This window comes from Acanthaster planci, linkage group LG18 (genome assembly GCF_054643075.1).
Source record: "Acanthaster planci isolate LZ-2023a linkage group LG18, COTS_SCS, whole genome shotgun sequence".
Taxonomy (NCBI): Eukaryota; Metazoa; Echinodermata; class Asteroidea; order Valvatida; family Acanthasteridae; genus Acanthaster; species Acanthaster planci.
In genome coordinates, this window is record NC_141794.1 from 9,423,990 (window position 1) to 9,448,964 (window position 24,975).

The window sequence follows — 24,975 nt, forward strand, 5'->3', positions numbered from 1 at the left end:
AGAGTTCCTGGCCAAAATGTGAAACAGTCATCACTGCAGTGACAGAAAGGATCCTTTAGAGTTTTTACGTTAAATTTAAGTTGTGCACCTACTGTGTTGAAAACCCCAAAAGTCCCAGGTGTATTTCATATCGTGTAAGATCCACAAAAACTGTAAATATTTTTTTTAACAATAATAAATTTGTAAATTAGTCTCCGTAAAACAGAAGATCTTGTATCCGGTGTCTTATTTTGCTGGAGAGTGCAAATAACTGCCGAAGGTTATGTCCTCGGGGTAACCCGGGATGTGACAAACCTTGTTGTCAATGGCGTGATAACAGAGATCGACAAATATCACCAAATATTGTCATAACTTTTTTTCACTGAGCCAATTCGGCACATATTTCATGTAATTCTCACCCCACGCATACACCACAAGCCTGTAGAGTAAGAATTTTTGAAAGATAAGTATCCCCAAGACACCCATATGACCCTCAAATACCCTGGTGGTAAAAAACATCTACTTCGCTGCTCGGAGTTATTTTGGGGGCATGGCTACAAATGTACTTCCATAGCAGGAGTAACGGTGCTATTTTGTGGGCGTGGCTGCTCGGAGTGAACTAGTTAAATCATCATCAAGGTAATATGAACCAAATGGAAAGAAACTCACAGGATTCACATGTTACTTCTATTTTTAGACTGATTGCATTGTGTACTTAAACCTCAGTGCTATTTTGTTAAGTGTAAAAATTTCATTCCAAAACAAGGTTAAAGAGTTTGCCAATATCAAACTTGGCTCGCCAAGTCTTTGCCAACAGGAACACAGCCTGTCAAAGGAAAAAAACAGAAATTACATCTTGGGCTTATACGATGGCTTCATGCAGCATTCAAGAATAATTTTACAAATTTAATTTTCTTCGTGTAGTATGAAGCTGAGATATTGAACAGTGTCTGATTAAGGCCTTGAAAGAATGTTAAAGTGTGGACATTGTTGCTAACTAATGGAAACCACCTCAGGCTAAAAACATCTTTGATCTGTGACATACTTTGCACTTCAGTAGAATTTGTCAGACCTGAAGATTGAAGTTTAGCATATTCTTACTATAAAGCTCAATTACTACATATGTATCTACTTTATGATGTCCTCTGATGTTAATACATTTCACAGCATGACATCCAAGTCTCTGAAGGTGGGGATATTTGCCTGACATCAAAATAATTGGCTCTCTCTGCAGCTTGTATAAAAAACACTTTAATGAGTTCTCAAATATTGATTTTATGGTAACCATGGCAATCGTAGACCAAATATCCAAAAAAGAAGTTCTTTTGATGTTCTCTAGAGCAGAATTAATAGCAAGGTCATCAAAATAAAAAAAAACTACGGTATTTCCAGTAATTGGCAGTGATGGACCCAACACTGTGATGAGGTAGGGAGGGAACAGAGTCTAAATTTCACTGATCCAACAGCATCTAAAAATGATACTGTCTAAGGGCCTTATCTTTGGCATGATTAGCCTTTATTTTATAATCAGATGCACTGGTGGTAATGAGAGGTGTGTGGCCTCAATAAGAGGGGTGTGTCCTCCTGATTGGAACCAGTGGAATCACAAATGCTACAAAAATCTGCCAGTGAATCTACCCTGGGCCAAGGCTAGAGAGGAGTGCATCAAGATGGGAAGTGTCTTGGTTATGCCACAGTCTCAGGAGGAAACTGAGTTCCTTCTGGAGAATCTACACCACTACTTCTGGATCAATTGTAATGATATTCAAACTGAAGGTCAGTGAAAGTACATTCAACCTTCGTAGGTTGATTAAATACTGCTGGGAAACTAGTTCATCTTTAGAACACAACAAAATTGTGAAGAATTATTCTTTCATAAAATACGACAGGTACAGACTTTCAGCTGTGGTATTGCCTTTATGTTAGGTTCATGGGAGTGCCAGGATGGCTCTTCTGATGTCAAGTACACAAACTGGAATAAAAATCAACCTAGCAATGGCCCTGACCAAGACTGTGCATTGTTACAAGCATCAGGTGATTGGAATGATGTACCATGCCAAGAAAAGCATGCTACAGTCTGCCAACATACTGCACCACTCATCAACTTTTAAATGAAAAAAAAAAGAATACCGAATGATAACTTTTCAAACAAAACAAGAGAAGGTAAGTATCCAAAACTTTGAGTAAAGTACTATAGGAACTGCCTTTAGCACATTAATAATCTTAGAGATTCTAAAATAACTCTTCAACATCTGCCTATGTGGTACAACCTCTCAACTTCAAAAATTGGACAAAGTTCCTTTTGGCAAAAGGTGAGGCATGGAATGGCATTTAGCTAACACTGTGATGTGTGTAAGACTAATTTCTCTAATTGCACCACAGTTGCAATAAAATAAGGTAACAAATATTTATTAGGTTAATAAGGGAATAAATGTGTGTTGGGTTGGTCTTACCAGCTCAGGAGAATGGGCATGACTAATACCCCAGCCACAGGCAAGGGCATGATAAGCGCTCAGTATCCGGCCAAGCACATACTTATTCCCATTCATAAATACCTTTTTCGTCAAAGAGTCAAAAGATGTCAATATATAATGGATTTCCAACAATTTTGTTTGAGAATTTTTTTTTCACATTCCCTAGCACCCTTGTCCATTTTATGGTCCATGTATATTCCTTGTGCAAATTGTCTAAAAGAATCAACTTATATGGACTTGGCAAGTGCATGGCGAGCCACGTGCACAAAGACTCCTGACCAATCAGAATCGATTAAACTGTCTCGTATCCAGATGCCAGTGCACTTCTAAGCAGGCATTATCAAATGTTAATACAGGGTCAAGTTGCACATTGTTGATAAGAAACTGTCTGAGGTGTTTATGAAAAACTGATTAATGTTTGACTGGTTCACTTTCCCCATAGTGTATTGCACATTTGACATTCAATCCAGTGATGCACTAAAAAGATGCCTAGATGGCGTATTAAAGATACATTATTTAGCTATGGGTTGATCCATGACGTAACTTGCATTGCTTATTACAAATCCCTCATAACATAATAAGCACATTTGGTCAAACCATGGTCAGAAATTGCTGCAAAACTCCCATGGTTTGGTTACTGCCATACATAGCAGTATGGTCTGCCATTGTCTAGACGAATGACAGTTTTAGGACTGTAGGTGCCATGGAAACGATGAAATAGTATTTATCACTTTATGCAAATAATGCCAATGGAATGTAATGCTGAAATTTTCAACAAATATAAACTGAAATTGTGAGTGAAAAATTACATGTAAATGAATTGTTGTAAGTTACCTCCTGCTAATAGTTGGGAGAGATTTTCCTGTCACTAAAATGAAAGTGGACCTACACCGTAATTCGACCACCAGAATTAGAAGCCATTACTGTGGTGGCACATGGCTCGTGGACAGGTGACACGCGCACGTTACATGCCTCTTCGACCAATAGGGTTTCGTTTTTTGCCAAATGTACGCACGCGTTAAGCTGAAGAATGTGCGTGTGAGTGCGGTGCCACCGCAGTTCGGGCGTCTAATTGGATTAGTTTATATGTATCTTACAATTCACCCTATAAGTCAAACTGGAAATTCTCATACTTTTTATCCGGAGTTGTGTTCAGTAAGCTCATGGGCAACTGGTATGGATACTGTGGAACACCATAGCATAACTTTTCTACTGAAGCAAAATGGTTTGATTCCAAAGTTTGCAGAAAAGACAACAAATAAGCAGACTGGCTTTCCTCTATTGTGAAAGGTAGCCTTGAAATCATTGAGTAGGATCTTACAATAAAGTCGGTATCTCCTGAATTGATGATAATCAAAAACACCAAAATGAGGCTTGTATCAAAACACAAGTCCTGGGGTTATTGTACGTTCCCATCATGATCCACAAGGAAGGCTGTTTATGTTGACAGACAAATGGTAAGATAGTATTCCTTCCTTGTTTGCTGCATATATGAATTATTTGGTAACCATGGCAATGAAGTGCAACATTCCATGTCCTTGTGATTGGAGCTGGTAGGTGACAAATGCTATAAAAAGTCATCCTAAGTCTCACTTGGGATCAGGCCAAGCAGAAATGCCCCAACAAAGGAAGTGTGTTGATAATTCCATAGTTGGAGGAAATTGAGTTCTTTCAGAATAAAGTCTATCACTTTCAAGTTGAGGGTCGGTGAAAGGGGAATTCCTACGTATATCAAGTTGATATTAAGATATTCTATTACTTCGGTAGAAATTTAACAGGCAAAAAAGGGTACTGGAAAGAAGACAACTACATCAACCATTAACCAGTCACAATTTAAACTTACTCTCTTCTTTCATTCAAATAAACTCTGAATAAATAACACGTAGCAATCGGGTATTAATGTACTCTAGCTATGTTTAGGTTCATGTTCTGCTTCGTTGGTTTCACCCAATAAACTAACTGTAATGCTTGAAGTGAATGAAATGTCTAGTGTCTGATTAGTCATCTTCTAGTGACTCACTGTTACTCACTCACTCTATTCCACCTCACTGGCACACTTCTCACAATGAAAGGCCTTGTTGCTCTCTTTCATTGGATACTACATCTGAGTAAGTGAACTTGTTTTGAAGACTTACCAAACTGAAGTTTTAAAAATCTTCCCTTTCTTCATGAAACTGCATCTAAAAGGCACCAATAATTCCTTCCCTTGATGAATGAGGCTTACTCAATAAGGTAAATAGAATATCTAAACAAATGTCATGTTTCTTTTGTCATTTTTCATTGAGTAAAACATTAACCTCAAATTTGTATCCGGAAGGTACCTGGTTTTGACTTCAAATTTTAGAATCCATCAAACAGAAGGTAAAATTGGTCCATCTAATGATTAAAACAAATACCATTTTTTAATATTTTTCAGGCTACAATGCTTTTTTTTCTGTCATTTGCAGAAAGCATTTTGTACTCCAACATATAAGCTATTCACATTTTTCAAGGATGTGATGATTTTTTTTATATGCATCTCCACTGATTACCCTTTGGAAGGCTACATTTTATTTTACCGCAGGAAAGAACTGCTCTGAAATTGTGCAGATATGATATTTATGGTAACCATGACATTTTTATTACAGAATCTAAATATAGGAGTCAGCACACAAAAAGAGAGATAAACAAAAGTGAGTGGATGGTGTTACACATATTTGTATGGACTGTGGACTGGTGGCCTGTATAGTCTGTACTGGAAACCCAAGGGTATGTATCAGTAGAGAAGACCGTCTTCATTTTACAACTGCAAACCAGTCTGGTGGCATCTGAAAATGATGCTGCCGAAAGGTTTTATCTTTGGCTTGATGAGCCTTTGTCCTATGATCCTTTGCACCGATAGTAATGAAAGATGTGTGGCCTCCATTAGAGGGGCGTGTCCTCCTGCTTGGAGCCAGTGGGGTGACAAATGCTACAGAAAACTCCCAGTGAATCTACCCTGGGCTGAGGCCAAAGAGGAGTGCATCAAGATGGGAAGTGTCTTGGTTATGCCACAGTCTCAGGAGGAAACTGAGTTCCTTCTGGAGAATCTGCACCACTACTTCTGGATCAACTGTAATGATATTCAAGCTGAAGGTACGTAGCATGCAGCACACATACCATGGCATGCTCCTAGGTTGTAACTGAAAAAACAGCCTATTCAGTAGTTACTGGTAGTTCCCTCTTTTTTACATGAAATACATAAAATAAGTTTTTCTTCACATATGCTAGATTCGTGGGAGTGTCAGGATGGCACTTTTGATGTGACGTTTAGAAGCTGGAGGGCTGGTGAACCCAGTAATGATGGAAAGGGTGAAGACTGTGCAGTGGTAATAGACAAAGGTGGATGGATTGATGTTTCATGTGGTAATCTAGTTCCTGCTATCTGCCAACGATGTGTACCTCGGCTGCTGCTTTTGATTTAAGGAAACAAGTTAAACATGCTTGTAATACATGTAAAACCATGTTCATAGAATGCCAGTTAAAAGATAGCACTTTGTGTAATTCATGTTTAGGGTATGCTTAAAAATCTCAAAATTGAGTATTTACAACTAGAATGTAAACACTAACCTGCTTTGGCACTTTGTATTTATTTCACGTTTCACTCCATCATTTTCAAAGTACACAGTAAGTTATTGTGGAGTTTCACCAAGATGATATGAACCAAACCTATATTAATCAACCACATATCAAATCCAAGTTTGGTAAATTTAACTATATCCTGGCTTGGTTGTATAGGAACCAGATTTGGGGTTGCATATAATGGCATCAAGCCTTAATATGAATAATTTTACATCCGAATAAAAGATGCTCATTTGCATCATAAAGGTAAGCTCCTATATTTGGTCGAGGCTCTCAACCAACAGAAATGGCTACACTGTCTTAGGTATTTAATGAATAATAATTTAGGCTAGATGTGTTCCCTTTGTAGAAATCAACAATTCTGTGTTCATATACGCCTATATGTAGATTTTTGAGGTATCATAATAGGCAGTCGCAAAGACCTAAATAAGCTGCAGACATACCATAATGTGCTCTGACTGACCCTCTCATTTTGCCTACAACTTGTATAGGCGGCCAAAGTTTACAGAAATACCACCTTTCGGTTGGCTTTTGATTTTACCTCTAATTTGTTTAAAAAGGGACATTTGTCTCATTGATTTTACAAAGAGTTGTATTTTCCATTTTCTTGTAGAATTTAGCCACACATGTATTATTATCTGGTGTTCTGATAGCTATGTGGAAATTTCAGCAGTTAGTGAATTATTCTTTTACTTTTACCTATGGGCAACCGTAATTTTAGAAGCCACTCTGTTGACATCAACAGAGCATCCCAGTTACCAAAGAACTATTCCTGCTTGCTATGCATATAAGTTGCAAACATATCCTAGTGACTGAATGTGTACATGTATTGTACATGTATGTATGGAATACATGTAGTCTCTCTTGGAAAGGAGGGGCGGTCAAACACATGCATGTGCTACCCATTTCCGTGCAGTCTTGGCATGTGTGGGAGTGTCATTCCCTTCCATCTATCTTTTTTTCTGTTTGCTTTTTATTTTGTCCCCAGAGGAGATTTCCCCCTTGTAGAAATCTGCTCCACCCCCTCCTGACTCCTGTGGGGGCAATGCAACTAATAGGATAGCTGATATCATGTGCTACAAGGCAGATCCACTGTGGGAATTATTCTTGAGAGATAGCAGATGTCATATCAGCAATAAAATAAAACAAACAAGCTTGTGCAATGTGTCCCCCTCCAAAAAAATTACAACCCCCAAATAACATTTATTTTCTTCCAAAATAATTTCATAAATTGCTGTTTTGGGTATCAAACTGAAGCTTAGAATGTTACATTTTCAAACCTGAAGACTTCATTTCAGTTTGATGATGCGCTGTGGAGAGATAATCTCCACAACATCAGATAACTGCTTTTTGGTTCTGCTCAATGGGATTTACCACGGCAATCAGAATGCTGTTTGGCCATAGAGGATGGAATGGATCAGTGGACACTTTTTGCCTGTTGCCTTGACTATCGCTGCTGAGCTTTATTGTCAACAAACTGCTTTAGGCCCGGTCACAGGCTCAGTTTACTACCGGTAGTACATGTATTCTACTCATTGCTAAAGGAATAGCTGAACCTAGTAATAAACAATAACAGCTGACTAGTCTTTCCAACAGGGTTGAAACTGATGGGGCTTAACTACTAATAACACAATAAGAAGGTGATAAATAGTGCATTAACTACGATCATGGGAAGGGCCTTTCATTTGGCAATATTCTCTTCTATATGACATTACACATTTAAAATAGCATGTAGGAGGGTAACTAGAAATACAAGTATGATCAATCTCATACGCTCACTTTATTCTACCTTTAAAACAATGCGGCTAGGAACTGTAATAAGGAGTTGGCAAGAAAATGCCAAACTAACCTCTGGTAAGATGTACCTAAGGATTGCTTTACTTCCTGAATGTGGTATAACCTAGCCATCTATGCCCTGCCCCCTTCCCCTCAAGGTGCAAGAGGTTAAGCTGGGACACTGTACATATGGTGCACAGGTTGACTTTAATTATTGAATATGTTAATTAACTTTAATTAAATATGTGGAAGGTAGAGCCCAGCAATGAATATGGCATTTCTTGAGGAAGACTACACAATAACCAACTCATAATAAAGAAGCACCAAGGCAGATTGATACGTTCATATTGTACCACCAACTGTGAGGGACGCTGCATTTTCCTGACAAATGACAATTGATTAGTCTCCTGTTGATTGCAAGCCATTTTGTATTGACTGTGCTACCCACAAGTGTATTTCATGGCAACCTTGGCAAATTGGCTTCAAAGAGTCTATAGACAACTAAGAAATTTTCTTTGAGTTCGCTGGTGCAGAATTCATGGCAAGGTCATCCAATGAAAAGGACTATTTCCAGTGATGACTTCAACACTGAGATGGGAGGAGGGAAAAGTGTGTTCATTTCATCACTAGACACCAGTCTGCTGGCATCTGAAAATGATGCTGCCTAAAGGTTTCATCTTTGGCTTGATGAACCTTTGTCTTATGGTCAGATGCACTGGTGGTAATGAGAGGTGTGTAGCCTCCATTAGAGGGGCGTGTCCTCCTGATTGGAGACAGTGGGGTGACAAATGCTACAGAAAACACCCAGTGAATCTACCCTGGGCTGAGGCCAAAGAGGAGTGCATCAAGATGGGAAGTGTCTTGGTTATGCCACAGTCTCAGGAGGAAACTGAGTTCCTCCTGAACAACTTCATCAACTTCTTCTGGATCAACTGTAATGACATTCAAGTTGAAGGTATGTCCAAGTACAATTTGGACGCTCCTAGACAAAACAATCAACTGCCATTTGCTTATTTTTTAAATAAAATATATCGATCAAAACAGTTTAAAAAACACAGTACAGGACTATTTTTTATCAACTTATGTATGTCAGGTTCATGGATGTGTCAGGATGACACTACTGGAGTGGAGTTTAGAAACTGGAGGAATGGGGAACCCAGTAACAATGGGAATGCCGAAAACTGTGCAGTGGCAACAAAAGATGGTACCTGGAATGATGTTAAATGTGGAGCTTTAGCTCATGTTATCTGCAAGCGATATGAACCCCAGTTGACGTTTTCAATTTGAACCATCAATTTCAACACATGTCACGACATAAACTCATGTTCAGGAAATGATTGATAAAAAGAATCAAAAGTGTTTCACGTACCGGTACATGTAAGTCCTGATAGCCAACGCTGTAATTTGGGTAATCTTACATTCAGGTAAATAAATTTTGAACACAAACGCTGTAATGAAATTATTTACCGGCAGACCCCTGATGTTTTATGGAATTAAGTATTTAATTCCTATCTTAATTCCTCATATTCCCATATTTAAAATGACCCTGAAAGCCTTAAATCTTTATTTCAAATCCAACTTTTCAGACTTGTTCTTTATAATCCTATTTAGCCTTTCCAACTTGTAACAAATTAGACCAAATGATATATACAGGTAGCAACTGCATGTATAAAATTATTATAGAAACTTTGCACATTTGTACATCCGTGAAACATGCCACACATTTCAATGAAGATATGAAATACCTTTATTCCTCTTGTAGGTAATAAATATCTATCTTGAAAGGTGTGAGGATACTTCCTGACACAGACCTTAACAAGCTACATGGACAGAAAGACATGAACACGTATTGTGCTCAGACAGAAATTATCCAAGAACAATCCCTGGTAGCAATGTACACGGGTACATGTATTTCTGAGGTATGATGCCACTTGCATATATACCAGCAAAAACGTGTACTTACATGTATGTAGAATGTCATCATTTGTAGTTTACATACGATGTGCTTAACTTGTGCTTTAGTGCTGCTGCTGATGATATTTCCTCAATCAACAGTCATATTCAATGTCAGAACTAAAACCAAACTGATGAAAATACAGTGTCTCCATCTCTTTTACATGTTTGTCTGATCTTCTGGTGAATAAAACTGGAAATTGACAACTAAGAAGTTGGGAAAATGTAATACTTCCAATCTAATCCAATCTAATTCCTCCAATCTGATGAAAGAATCTAACCAAAGAAAACAATGAGAAACTACACGTAGCCAAAAATATGCTGGGGTGTAAGAGTGTATCATTAACCCTAATCCCTCAGGGTATTTGTAAAATTCATGCTGAAATTCGTGAATTGAGGATTTTTAAAGGCAAATGACAGTAGTTCTAGAATGTAAATTTACTTATTTTCACTGCCTGTCAGCATAATTGATACCATTTAAACATTAATTCTAATGCCATCAGCTGTTCTTCACTTAGCAGTTTATTAATGTGATTGTATTATGTGTATTTTTGGCAGAATTGTGCCAGTCCAGCATTTTTGGTCATTTTTCTGTAAAATAAAATGGATGCCAACAACAAAATGGATGCTGAAGAAACTCAATAGTGAATACTGAAACCAGAAGCTAGACAACGACAAAGGCACATTTTAGTGACTATATGTGTGTGTGGACACTTGGAAAGTACACAGTAAATTAGGAATGAGGTAACTTCCCTCCTGTAGTTTGCCTATACATGTAACATGCACCACAGGTACATGGTAGGAACAGTTCTCACAAGACAGATATTAACAATAAAAGCTTAAATGGTGAACAAGTGAAGGTTTTAATTGTATACAGTAGTCAGTTTGTTTTTAAGACAGTGGCTGACAAAGAGAGAGGTATTATAATCTAACACTTGACAATCAGTCAAAAAAGCTGAAACTGGGACTACATGTACATGTAATTTTATCCTGAGCTACGATAGGTGTAATGTGTTGTCCAATGTAGACCCAGTCAACTGGCATGGCAGACCACAGCATATTAAAAGGATTGACACTTCACAGAAACAAACAAGATTTGTCCGATTTATAAGTCCAAGGAAGAGACCAAAACAACTAGGCAGGCTGACTTTAATTTCTTGGATGAATGAACGGGATAGGTGTTGAGTAGAATTTAGGAATGAATGTGGTCCTGAAACCTGAAATTTACATATTAACATTTAAAAGCCTTGCATTGGGACAATAATTTCAAGGGCGGTGATTTTGCCTATAATTGGCATTGTAGTAACAGTAGCAATACCCAAAACAATATTCAGGAAAAACGTATTGTCCAAGGCTAAATGTTCAATCAAGAAATTGCCTTTTTGATCCCTGGAGGAAAATCTAAGGCCATCCTAATTAAAAGAAGTGACTTTTAATGATGAGCTGAACACTGAAATGAGAGACAGAGGGAATAGAGTCTTCATTTCATCACTAGACACCAGTCTGCTCTCATCTGAAATGATGCTGCATAAGGTTTTATCTTTGGCTTGATGAGCTTTTGTCTCCTGATCACATGTACTTGTGGTAACAAGAGGTGTGTGGCCTCCATTTATAGAGGGGTGTGTCCCCCTGCATGGAGGCAGTAGGGTGGCAAATGCGACACTGCCAAACATTATTTTCTCATTTAAGAAAGCCATTCTTGAAAATCAAAATTTATCTTGTTTAAAGAAAGTTTTTAAAATACGTTTTTGGTGCAAAAATATTTCTGGAAATATTGAGCAATTAATACTACAATAAAATGTTTCTTCTTTTAAGAAAATCATCTTCTTATACAAGAAAGCAATCCTTGGAAAAAAGAAATTAAATCTTGTTTTAAGAAAACATTTAAGAAAATAATATTTCGGCAAGAAAATATTTCTCAAAATATTGAGCATTTAATACCATGAGTATATGATTCCTGTTTTAAGAAAATTACATATTTTTATAATACATCTTTTTTTAAAATAAGAAAGAAATCTTGGTTCAAGAAAATATTGAAAAACCTTCAGCCAAAACAGAGGCACTGTTTGGCGCTCTTTTAAAGTTGTTCAGCATGTTCAGTTGCCAAGGGCAAACATTTTCTCATTGTATTTTTATTCTGACATGGCTTGGTTCAAAAGTTTTGTTTACTGCCACATTTGAATTTAGTTACCATAGATTTAGGATGGCTGTGTTTTTGAACCTAATTGTTCCAGATGTTTATGGATTGGAAAGATTAAAAACTGTATAAGATTCAGATCTGCTGTTTCAGAATTTGCAAATGTGTTGATGTATGTTGTACAGCACACATATTGAACTGTACATGCAAGCTTCACTATTAAAGTTAACACTTCCTGTGCTCTTGTTGACAGCTGCACACTAAATGTGAAATCTGATACAAATCTAGACCTCAGAATTGTCGTGAATAGAAGAATAGAAGAATTAAAGTAAAGAATAGTGCTAAAAAGCAGGTTTTGAAAGTCAAAATTTGCTTTCAACATATTCATTCTTTGAAATTGTTATTTATATGTGCAATGCATGATGAAATGATTCAAATCAAATGTCACAAAGTTAGTGCATAGTACTATACCTGCTAATTTATGTTTTTTTGACCAGCCTTGTCAAATGATATGTTTGTCAAATGATTTTATTTTTATGTGTATTTTCCACAACACCAATGAGCCACACCATATTTCAAAAAGCTTTTAAGCACCTACAAATAATTACGTTAAGGAAAAACAATGAAAAAGTGGACATTCTTTGATTCGAATGGGCTCGGACGCTTCGCGTCCTCGAATACACCAACTCAAATTCAAATCAAATAATGTCCACCTTAATCAAAGAATGTCCACCTTAAACTATGTCCCTCCCTCCACCATTGTTCACATTGAACAAAAGAACAAAAGGCTTTACTGATGCTTCGAGATGAATCCATCATTTGTCCAGCGTTTGCTGGCTATATATAGCTTTACATAAAACTTCATTCCTGTCCCAATTAAGCCATTGAGTAACTCCTCGGCTGGGTGCACAACTATTTTTCATTCACAGGTACGGTACATGCTTTACATGAAGTTATATTCTTTTTAAGAATATACAGTTAACTGTACATTCTTTAACACTTTACTGAATAGGGTGACGTCACAACAGTGGTTTAATGGAAACAAAATCTCGTCCACTTTGGATTTCACTGTTCATCTTTGAGGCTAGGAAGGTGACATTTCAGCCCAATCGATGAACACTACAGGTGGGCAGTCCATCTGTCTTAATATCATCTTCCAGGTCTACTGATCTGAACAATATTGGTCACTCACTCTGTTCAGTTCCGCGGTTTACAGAAAACTTCACAGGATCAGCATTTGCTTCAGCTCAGGCACTTGTGCACCAATTTTAGAAATTGGTTAAAACTGGAAAGCATTGTTTCATAGCTTCACAAAATTAAACTCAGCATTAGTAATTAACTTCAAAAAAGTGTTGAGAAAATAATAGGCGTTCCCCACACAATTGATAGCAATGGTTCCCTTCTGCGGTTTGGCATTTAACTATAACCAAATACCCTAAATGTCAATACAGTGTCCGACGAGAAAGCTGCTCCAAATCCTGGCATAGAGTAGAGGCACCTGGACTGGGGTTTTCTGGTATCGAAACTTCATGGCATGCAATGGTTGAACATTGTCTACTTTCTGCATCCATGAAATGTTGACACGAGTAGTGATTAAGCATTAGTGCATATTGTCGGGGCATTGTTCAACTGTGCATCCTGTCTCTCTTTATATTGCCATGGAAACTAGGCTTAAGTAAATGTCATAACTGCATAAGAATTACTGATAGAAATCAGATGAACGGAATACTCTCTGTTAGCAACCATTTTTCCAACTTAACATCAACATTCATCTGTGCCACCTCTTGGAATCAAACGCGAAGCCCTTCACATTTGGGAACACAAAAGCAGAGCTGTAAAACTGTCGCCGTTATATTTCCAAAGAAAAATGCAATCGAAATATTTATACCGTTAGCAGATCCAAACTGTGAACATGCAGTGAACTGCACTGAACTCGCAGCGATTTTCCCTAAATCATGAAGTATATACATCCATCACGGTTGTAAACCATTAACATGTGTGCATGCTCCAACACCGCCCATTGCTCTTTTCTTCGAACACTCTGGTGTTCAAGTTATTGTGAATTCTCGTCATCCGTGTTCTTTGATCTTGAGTGCAGAGACTATTTCAACCATTTCCCAGGGGGATCCTTTGCTTGAATACTTATCTTATTGATGATATAACCCACGATATCTGGCAAAACAGGTTTGACCTGTCCGTCTATTTTTTTCCAACACAGATATGACATTTCTTTTAGCCAAAAGAAAATAAACATGTTTGCCTTTCCACATTGGAAATCATGGGTACATGTATATGTTGTTTTCATTTATTGCTTCGAAAGTTGAAAATGCTGAAATGTCCAATTTGTTAAAGTCTTGAGTCAATCCCTCCAAGTTAACTTGGTCAAGCCACGTCACAGCCATTCTGTTCCCAAGTCGAGTCAAATCGTAAGTCAAAAATATTGCCCCTGGAGTCTGAATCAGCCATTTGAGTTAACAACTCTGGAAACTCCTAAGGGCCCAACAGACTGACAATATTTTGGGCCAAGACATCTAGTTAGAGAAAACGAGGAGAAACCGAAAACAAAGAGTGACTTACTTGGGCAGTTGTTGGTGTTACATTCCTGGCCTTCGGAAGCAGCATCTGAACAACTTGCACCTCCGTACTTTGGACTTGGGTTGTCACAAGTCCTGCTTCGTGTCTGGGTGCCTCCACCACACGTCACAGGGCACTCGCTCCAAGCAGACCACTCACTGTAGGCACCATCAACTGCAAGTTCCAAAAAAAAGTGAAACATCTCATCACAATACTTCTCTTATGTTTATGATAATCGGTGTGGCACTGACAACTAAGAATTCCAAAGGAGTAGCCATTTTCTTTCCACCGATATCTACCTTCATCTTAGGCCAAACAAAAAATAGTCGTGTTTCCGGTTACCCAACCCAACCTAGATAATCACCTATATCTTTTTATTCAACAAATCAATAAATATAAAAACTTATTGTGCCTTGCCCTGAGGCTAATTTTGTGTACATCTTCCTGTACATTGTATTGTTTTAATTGTTTTTTTGCATGAGATGGATGGCTCACTGATCTGGATCAGTGATCCCAATGCTGGTTTGCGCCATTCATCAGGCAGAATCTGGTGTTAGTGAACCAGCTTGGGATCACTGATCGAGATCCGGATCTGCGTGCAAAAAATAGGCCTTCAGTCTTGTGAAATCCACCACTGATGTGCTACATGGCCAAAATGATTACATCATTGTGAAATAGCTTTGGCACTGATACCCTCATGTTTTGCTGTTAATAGGTCGCCCTGAGATACTTACCAAACAGTCAAACAGATGTGCCCAGAGGTTCTTAGAAATGTTACTGTTACTTATTACCGTCTCAGGGTGAGTAAAAGGAAGGCTTTATTTGACTCAGTTGTGTTTTGCTGGGTGTTGCATAAATGTCTTACTTGGATTGAATGTTCCGTACAGCTCGACCCTCAGGCAGGTGGAGCCATTGGAGGAGATGGGCAGGAATCGAACCAGGGTCACTGACGATACACCACTCAGCTCATGACGAACAGTGGCAGTATTATCGATGTTCCCCTGAAATAGCTGCAGTGGAGAAAATGTGTAAAATAGATATGCATCGTGACATTTAGAGCACTCCAGGGTGATATTCAACTTGAGGACAAACCTACCAACATGCAAATAGGCAAAATTGGGTATATTTTCTTTCTGGTCTTTCTGAGGATCCTGTTAGGCTTCGAGAAGGGAAACAAAAATGCCAAAAATTGCCTTTCTCTTGTAATACTTAAAAACAAAAAATATACCTTGCTGGTTTTGGGGTGTTTCGATAGGCCGGAGTTGAGCCCCCCCTTGTCTCCATTTATGAAAATGGATATGGGCACACTGAAGTGAAGGCAGAATTGTATCGTTCTTTTTAACCCTAACCCTCCTCAATCCTTCACCTCTTGGAGGACTGAGGAGTGTTAGGGTTAATGATGGGTTTTGCCCTTACACTGACGTATGATTAACACCTCCCTGAGGCAAAGTACATCTTGAGATATGCTGTTCTTAATGCCATGCATAAAGCATAGGCATTGATTGATAGCAAAATTTAAAAGGGAACATTCACGCCACTCATTCTACAAGTCATTAAAATTTGACCAATCACAATATGAAATCCAATCATGAATATGTATGAGCACAGGTACTATCTAATACCAACCTTTGCACTACCATCTTCTTCATAATAACTCCAACTGATCCCATCGTTGCTTAGCTGAAGGTAGTAAGAGGTCACGTAGTTGGTGTCTGAGGGCCTGCCTTGGGTGGCAACAGCTTCCAGTGTGACACTATCTGTAAGATTCACCTGTCCATAGAGAGCATATTAAACAAATGACATTTAGCAATGAATGTTGATACGAGGAAAGTTTAAAAAGAAAGACAGTGCAACAATCCAAATATTGGCTACCCATTCATGAAGTCAGTGTCCTACAAACAAGGCACAAATAGTATAGGGTAACAGTAAAAAAATAACCTATTTGCAAATTTCTGTTTCTGTATTAAGACTAAGGCCGTGTCCAAAACGGGCTTCCAGAGCTACGGCTAGGTCTATTGTCTACGCGTCTCCACACATTTCCAATGGAGCGAAGACCTAGCCCTAGCTCTAGTCAACAGATTCGGATGCAGCCTGAGCTTTGGAGATATCTGGCCTTCCCAAAGTTTTTAAACTAGTATTTTTGTTTGCATTTTGCCACGATTTTAACAGTTTCTCAGATTATTTATGAATCAAATGTAGAATACCTTACAATTTAATCATGTATACTAAGGGCACAGGGTAATATGCTGGTAGTCTACGGTTCATACACAGCCAAAAGCAGCTTTGAAACAGCTTTTCAACTGCTTAGCAATAGCTGACAAATAACACAGAGGCCTATGGAAATGACTGCCAGCCACTTCTCATAGACACATGCATTTCTGACAGCCATAGTCATTTGTTTTGGCCTCAGCCTTTGCTACCTACCTGCATCCAGGGATCTGGGTCGGAAGCCATTGGCATCCAGCAATGGCTGGTATCACTGTCGTCCAGTCGGCCCCAGGTGGCACAATGGTCATCATTGGTGGAACAATTAGACTGAGACAGGTGACTGTCAGCTATGGTGCCATCCGCTACACCAAGGGCTGTGTCTTCATTTCCTGTACAGTACAGGACACAAGTCCACTGAGTGAGAGTTTGTCATGTATTATTGCTATTTTCACTATTTTAACACGTGTTCTATCATACAAATAAAACTAGTTTCCCTCTGTGAACTACTGTACACGAACATTCCATTTTTCCCTCAGCTTCACCTCAAGAATGTAGAACAGATAATGGATCACCATAGGAAGTAACAGTACTGATCAGATTGGTCAACATTGGTATACTAGCTTTTTCCACAGATGAGAAGAAACTTACATCCTGTGAAATGTTACTGAAATAAGCTTTGATAACTGCAGAAGTAAAGACTTCCCTGTAATTTCATACCAATTCCTCAAAATGATACTTTAATTTTGTTCCCAAGCATCTTCAAACTTAATTTCTCATTTCTAGAACAAACTGCAGTAAACAATCTTGTTCAGAGGCGATGTTTACCTGGGCAGGATCCTTCTCCAATACAGGCTTCCCAGTCAGTGGAATCACCGGTACAGTTGGCCCCTCCATACTGAGGTGAAGGGTCATTACACTGACGTGTGCGGTAGTAGATGCCATTTGAACCACAGCTGATGCTGCAGCTGATGGTAGTTGCCCACAAACCCCAACTTCCATCAACTAGAGTTGGATTAAAACCAATAGAATTGCCAATTATCCTCCTGTTTGACACACGGGATTCCCGAGTACATTTTGGAGTTAGGTAAACATCGGACTTTGATTCAATTAGAAAATATCAACCTTTTTGGTTCTCACGTAAAACATATACTTCCATATTCATGGGAAAACAGTGAAGCTGTTTTACATTAATGTTTCAGTTTTGCAACTGCTTTAGCCGAAACAAAGAAGAACTTGCCAGACTGTTGGAAGAAGTACACAGAGTCCATGACCTTGCCTAACAAACAATTAATTTGACAGCACAGAGAGCCCAATGGTGAATGGAATAACCAGTATCAATGCAGCAGGTGCCCCTCGTGTGTCAGAAAGAAGTAGGACATTACATGTACAGAACACTTCAGTGAAAAAATATTTCTACATGAACAAGACGAAAGGTACAAGCATGTACAAAGGTACATAACTTTTTTATTGTGCATTCATTTCAGGCGTTCTTTAAATGATCTCTCTCCACAAAACGGTCAGCCTCTGTGAAGGCGGGGATTCCCAAAAGTTATCTCTTGTATGCACCTCAACATCGTTAAGGATACTTCCTCAGCTACAGCTGTACTTTACTGCTTCTTTGAGCACGCTGGATATCCAGTGAGGGAGATTGATGTGAATCTTCTGAGCCAATTTTTGGAGCGATCACAGCATCCCGAGAAGTGACAAGAAGGAAGGAGGGTGGTGCTGTAAGATTCAGTGGTAAAGGTGTGGACCGAGTATACCGTGTATCATCCCTATGTCATGGAGTTGCAAATTGTCCACCATTTCCCACAATGCTGTGCATGCTTCCGTTGATTTGAGTTCTCTAAAATGTGTAAGTGGTAGCTGTGTATCACTCCTACAAAATTAAAATTAACCTTGTTCCCTTGATGCAGAGCATTTGGTTCCATTGATTTGAGCTCTGTACCATTTACATGTATACAGACTGTTCAGCAGTTACTGTGAATTGCTCCCATTAACAGTATAATCTTACTCGGGCATGAGTTAATGTTGCATATCTGGCTGTCCTGGTCAGATCCAGGGCAGGTGCTGCCACCATACTTTGTCCCTTCACATGTCCTGTTGCGATATTGAGTGCCACCTCCACATGTGACGTCACACTCACTCCATGCATTCCAGTCTGACCATTCACCGTCAACTGAAAACAAGTGAAGCAAATGTTATATAGGGTCAATCAACGAGACAGAAAGTACCGTATTGGGTCTGAATCCCATCTTAATGGTCCCTTGCAATATGAGCTCTAGGCACCGTCAATATTGTATTTTGGCCGATACTAATATATCAGTTTTTTTATATCGATGTTATCGATCTATCGAATTTTATTCATTTTAATTTTCAAGAGATAATAACAGGCGTGAATTGCTGGTAAATTTTTCTAAGGGTACACCCCTACACTGTAATGGTGTGATCCAATTCACTTTGGCAACATGTTCTGGTGTCTGTATTGCGTACCTTGCCCACGTTAGATGGGATACAAGCCGCCATGCATAGCGATATCATCAGCACGTGGTGCTAGTCTATGTACATTTGGTTTAAGCAAATAATTCTCCATTTTGGAGGATACATTTTGTAATATTTTCGAGGCAAAGTGTACGCGAATTGTTGAGTGCGAGACTGAGATAGGTGACTGAATTTATTCTTCAAATGTCACCGTATAAGCTGCCTGGAGTATAAGCTACGGGGACTTTTTTCACTCAGCATAAGAACCAACATAAGCTGTGGCTTATCGAAAATTACGATAATGTGATGATGTACTTTCGTATTTTTTAATAAAGCTCGGTCTAGATAATTTTTGAAATAAGCAACAAAACTGCAAGTACATTTTGAGAATTAACATTGTTTAGATGTTCTTTTCGTGTCACTCAATGTCCTTCATGCATTACTGCACAGTGGTCAGTTGATCAAAGTGGCTATTTTGGGCACCATGACCAAGTGCAAAGAGGATATCCGAGTTTTTTGTGGGTTTTTTTCTGCTTCAACCATGAGACCTAGGAGTGGATTCTGCCTTCCTCCTTGACATTCTCCGGGTATCATCACCGTGCATTTTTTCACACATCAAGCCTTTAGTAGTTTTTGTAGAAATATCTTTTTAATTGCAGTTCTAAACAATTTCATGAAAATTAGAATTAATTTAAACCTTCACATTTATACAAATGTGAGTTCTTTACATATCTGCCAGCACACCAAGTCCAGCATGGGAAAGCCAAGTTCTTAGAGGGACATTGCCTCCAGCTGTGACAGAGATGGTCCGAAAAAGCCAGGCTCTTTGAGGGTTAACGACAACCATAAGTCAATGTCGACTCTAAAATCACTGAGGCAAGCTTTTCAGCATAAAGCTGAGGTCAAATTACAAAGCCTGACTGCTTTACTATGACACAAGACAAAGGATTTTACACAGCTTAATTAAGTAAAAATTTTACTAACAAAGCGCTGAATTTGAATAAGCATGGACGTTACTCACAGTTCAAAAACTGCCAACTGCTGAGTGATGTACGAAAGAAATTGCACTTGGTGGTTTCGTTACTTCAAACATTTCTATATGGATACTTTTTAATCGTGTCGTACGAACAGCAAAAATTTGCAGGATGGTAGAAATTGTACCAACCAAACGTTCTTTGGGGTTTTATGTGACTAACTGTTGGTGTACTGCATTGTGGACCATTTCACTTTTGCAAAAGTCTCTCCTGCCACGGAATTTAACTTTGTGTGATTTTTATTACTCACTTGGGTTGTAGTATCCATACAGCTCTACTCGCATGCAGATCTGGAGGTTCCAAGATACAGGATGGAACATCACATAGAATACCTCAGTACTGATTGACACATGCTGGCGAACGAGATTCTGGTTGTCATAGTTACCACGGAAAACCTGGAAAGCCACAAAATTATGCAGGAGTTATTGAATGCAACTAATGCAACTGATTCCATCAAACTAGACTATTAGACTATGAAGAGAAAATTAATTCAAGCCGGTGGAAAGACTAGGAATTACACACTTTACATGTGCACTAGGCAAAAGGGTATTGTAACTAAGGAACCGTACGGTCAAAATAGTCTGCAATCTTTTGACCAGACCATACAAAGTACTTACATTTGGCGGTTTTCCACAACTCAGCTCTGCCCCGTCTCAAGCTTGGTCAGATTTCTAACCCACAGACTTTGAAGTTGTTAGCTCAATAACAAGTCAAACAGTGCCACTGGACCATCCAACTAATTAAGCATACATATTGAAGTACTTTTATTTGATTTGAACAGTGCAAGCGTACGTACATTTAAGAATCGATGCAAGAGACAAAGCCTGGGATGGAGACGAAACTGAATATTAGAAAACCACCTTGGAAATATTTCAGGGAAGAGAGAGGAGTGAATTGCAAATTTCCACATGTATTCATACCTTGTTTTCATCCAATTCCTGGTAAAACTGCCATGACAACCCATCACTGCTGTATGAGATCATGTATTCTGTCACATAGCTGTCATCGGACGGCCTCCCAGTGGTGCCTACAGAAAGCAGAGTGATGCCATCTGTGAGTCCTACTCTCAGCCATTCGCTGGTATCATTGTTGGCTGGTATCCAGCAATGGGTGCTGTTGAGGTCACCAACGCGGGCCGAGGTCGCACAGGTCGTGTCGTTGTCGCTGCAGCTGGACTCGAAGAGGTAAGAATCGGTAATGGTGCCGTCTTGAACACCGAGGGCAGTGTCTTCATCATCTAGTATGGTAAAACAATTGAACAAATAAAACAAAAAGTGTGAAAAGGTGTAAAAACTTTGTTTACTCCTTGAAGACAAAATTAACTTGACCCAAAAACGCAACTTGATAAACAACCAAATACCACAATGTTGACTTGTTGAGGTCACTGCAATAATGTGTACAATATTTCTTGCCACAACCTCATCTTTTGCCGCAAGTCCAACGTGCCACAACGACAAAAGATCAAGTACGGGACAGCCAAGAACTCAGAGGAAGGTTAAAACAAATGTTTTAAGCTGTTGAAAACCAGTAACATACTTTCACACGTGCTGTCTGAGCTGCATCCAATCCATTCCTTTGTAATACCATCGCAATCGTTACCGCCATATTGAGGGGCTGGGTTGTTGCAGGCTCGCGTGCGTAGGATGGTACCATCACTTCCACAGTGCACATTGCACAGCCCACTCTCCACCCAGCTGGAGAAATTGCCATGAACTAGAAGAACAGGGGACAAAAAGTTGGAATATTTAAAGCTTGTTGACGTTGATAACTTTACTTCCCAAATCATTTTGTCATTGGTTTTTAAACCTCTAGTTCAACACGGTGGACTGCTATCTGAATACATGTACTTCAATTCAACGAAGTGTATCTATTCACAATTTGATATCAATAATTTAATTTCAAAGAGCTTCGTATTCCCAACAAAATAGTATTTCGTTTATTATAATAACCAGCAATATCTACATTCAAGGTTTATGTGAAAACACTTCATAAACTATGAAGCAGTGATCAAGTTTGCATTACATTTTCCTGATTTTTTTTTGAAGTGCAACTTGCCATTTTAATCCTTCACACAGTACAAGATTTGTCAAATGTAGCATGGAGTAAATTTCACATTTCACATGCTTTGTTGTTTCTGTACTTACTTGGGCAATACCAGTCACCACACAAGTCACCCTCAAAGCCTGGCTCAACTCCTACAACACAAAACAGAAGTAACTTGGTTTGACAGTGTTAACACTGGACTGATACTAACGGTAGCATGTACATGTATGATTAACCCTGTCACTGCCAAATCCTTCCAAATCCACAAGCACGGTCTAGGTGTGTACTGTAGTACTTTGCGGAGTCACGTTGGCGTAGTGGTTCTTTCCTCCCCTCCACCTCTGTGGTCCGGGTTTCAAATCCCAGCCCTGTCCACATGTGGATTGGTTTTTCAGTCAGTCCCTATCTGATTCTGTGGGTTTTACCCAGAATATTCCTCTGGGATTTTCCTCCCACCTCTAAAACTGCAAAGTCTCATTTTCTCCTCTCTACAGGTTTCTTCAGCCTTGCGAGCTACAATGCCTAGGGCACTTCTGAGGAATCCTTGGTGTCATTACCAGAAATGATTAATAATAATAAGAAGAGAAGAATGGTTGAGAATCATTTGGCTTATTCGCTGTCATACTTTACTTGGAGCTTGGAGATTTATATAGGCAAGGGTGGATCCTTTTTTTTCACGTAACCTTTTACAGCCTTTCATGGGGGTGAGGCTACCTTTTGGGGATTTTTACATGCTTTGGGAAGGATGAAATGTGAAATTAACAAATTGCCTCTCCTCTTTTTTGTTTTCCTTGGCCCCCACTGTCCCCCTGAAAGTTGCCCTTTGAAAGTACAAGTAGGAAAATAAACTACTTATTACCTGTATTTTGGTTTATTTAGGGCAGATTTATGAAATGTTTCATGAAAATGCCATGCAAGATAGAGTTCATGTCAATTATGACAGCTGAAGTCATCTAGCAAAATTGGTCATTTTCTCTGCCGACACGTACTCTGATATCAGATTAGCATTCACAAATTAATAAAGAGTCATGAGTACAATCTACTTCACGTTAACGGGAGAAGCTGCTGTAGTTGAAATAGCAGAAGTTTTGCCTTACACAGCCTCACCATGACAGGGTTTTTGCTGTGTTGGCTAAACAATGCCATAGTGAACAGTCAGCGGTTACTGATAAAATGTGGTACATTCAGAAGAGAAAAATTAAGGGTGGTCCATAAATGTAGGAAGCCATTCTAAATAGTGAATTAATCATTATTACAAGCCAGAAGAGGCTCATGGACAGCATTGACTCACCTAGATAGAAAAGTTCCACATCTCTAGCAGAGAGTTGACTGAAAAACACCTTCAACTCGCTCATGTCAGCACTAACATACAGACTGGTGTTGCTGAGATCGTGAACGGCAGCGCCCAAGACCGCATAACCGTTCCCATCTGCCTGGTCACCACTATACTGCCCATCCGCAGTGCTGGTTGACGCTATGATATAGCCATCCACGTAAAGGGTGAGGTTTGATGAAGGGCTGTACACGATCGTCAGATAAAACCACTCTGAGTCTGGCAGTGCTGAGCTCGACGCAACCGACCAGATATGCGTATCTACCACTTCAACTGATAACTGGAGATCACTAATATGTGCCAATTTGGTTGTTGTAATGGATATTCCATGGTCGTAGACACCAGCACCACCTGTGGATAAGAGGTACCGTTTCCCAATGTTTTCTGAATGGTTGAGTCGTACCCACATCACCAGGGTGAAACCCTGTGTACAGAGCGATGGATATACGAGGCAGGTTTCTCCAAGGGTAGTAAACACGATGGTGTTGTTGGACAGTGAGGCCGTGCAGGTGTACTGGGAGGTGTTCTTAGCCTCGACCAAATGAAGAAGGGATTGAGAGGTGCCTTGGTGAGAGGCGATGGTTGATGGGATGGTACGGTCGTAACATGGGCTGCTACAATCTGGCAGATCCACATCGTAGAAACATCGCCCACTCAGGTCCCATTCAAGGGATGGCTGGTATTCTGCAAGAGGAAAGTAAAGATATGAAAGGGGTTTGCAAAAGGAAGGCAACCATGTATTTAAAAATGGCAGTGACAAAATTGTGAAGGTGAAGTGTTTATACTCAAAATGCAAAATACAGTCAAGTTGAAGGTGTGCAGGAGCCTTGCTCAACCACACCAGCTGCATAACAACATGAGCATCTGGGGGTGTTCATCATTACTTCAAGGGACACCAAGAGCAAATTGATTTTGGCATAGCATAAATTGTACAGATTTTAACGTTTCAAATGATGGGCCTGCTGGGAAGTGGGAATGAGGAGACTTTTGCTGGGAGGAAGCGTTCCCGTGCCCCCAGTAGTTATGCCATCAGACAGGGACTCCATATAGCCTTGCATGCAATTTGGATTGAGTTTTTTTTCATAAATAATGACCTTTTATACAAATGTGCTGCACTTAAAGACACTTATCAAGGGAGCAGCTTTCAATAATTCAAATGTGAAAAATTTAAAATTACAGAAACCATGGCAACCAGTCAAACTGAGGAGAAATATCAATAGACTAAAGACACAATCATCATAATTTATTTACCACATAAACATTAACAATTTGCCCATTTTGGACAAATGTAGGCCTACATTGTCTGTGAATCCACAAATAAATCAAGCAATCCACTGATCAGTGACCTACAGTAATTAATTGACCAACTGACTGACATCAAAA

The 24,975-nt window shown here is 39.2% G+C and overlaps 4 protein-coding genes across 4 annotated transcripts in view; 3 read left to right on the forward strand and 1 right to left on the reverse strand.

Moving 5' to 3' along the window:
- The window catches only part of LOC110988604 (uncharacterized), a 138,108-nt gene that overhangs the window by 72,536 nt on the left and 40,597 nt on the right, over nt 1-24,975 (reverse strand). Inside the window, exons 35-45 of the mRNA XM_087148740.1 lie at nt 23,551-24,276; nt 22,361-22,411; nt 21,753-21,929; nt 21,137-21,453; nt 20,467-20,611; nt 18,716-18,880; nt 17,527-17,703; nt 16,918-17,090; nt 16,120-16,263; nt 15,359-15,503; nt 14,497-14,667 (exon numbers count right to left, since the gene is read on the reverse strand). Of these exons, the coding sequence (XP_087004866.1) occupies nt 14,497-14,667; nt 15,359-15,503; nt 16,120-16,263; nt 16,918-17,090; nt 17,527-17,703; nt 18,716-18,880; nt 20,467-20,611; nt 21,137-21,453; nt 21,753-21,929; nt 22,361-22,411; nt 23,551-24,276 (2,391 nt within the window). The remainder of the gene's footprint in view (nt 1-14,496; nt 14,668-15,358; nt 15,504-16,119; nt 16,264-16,917; nt 17,091-17,526; nt 17,704-18,715; nt 18,881-20,466; nt 20,612-21,136; nt 21,454-21,752; nt 21,930-22,360; nt 22,412-23,550; nt 24,277-24,975) is intronic.
- On the forward strand, nt 1,423-2,127 carry LOC147796173 (low affinity immunoglobulin epsilon Fc receptor-like). The gene is made up of 2 exons (XM_087148749.1): nt 1,423-1,755; nt 1,906-2,127. Exons 1-2 carry the CDS (start codon nt 1,455-1,457, stop codon nt 2,088-2,090), a joined length of 486 nt encoding a protein of 161 aa, XP_087004875.1. The 5' UTR covers nt 1,423-1,454; the 3' UTR covers nt 2,091-2,127.
- LOC110988610 (C-type lectin domain family 4 member E-like) lies at nt 5,217-5,896 on the forward strand. Its single transcript, XM_022252309.2, has 2 exons — nt 5,217-5,567; nt 5,703-5,896. The coding sequence occupies exons 1-2, from the start codon at nt 5,267-5,269 to the stop codon at nt 5,894-5,896; spliced, it is 495 nt and encodes a 164-aa protein (XP_022108001.2). The 5' UTR covers nt 5,217-5,266.
- Nucleotides 8,471-9,663, forward strand: LOC110988609 (hepatic lectin-like). The gene is made up of 2 exons (XM_022252307.2): nt 8,471-8,784; nt 8,923-9,663. Exons 1-2 carry the CDS (start codon nt 8,484-8,486, stop codon nt 9,114-9,116), a joined length of 495 nt encoding a protein of 164 aa, XP_022107999.2. The 5' UTR covers nt 8,471-8,483; the 3' UTR covers nt 9,117-9,663.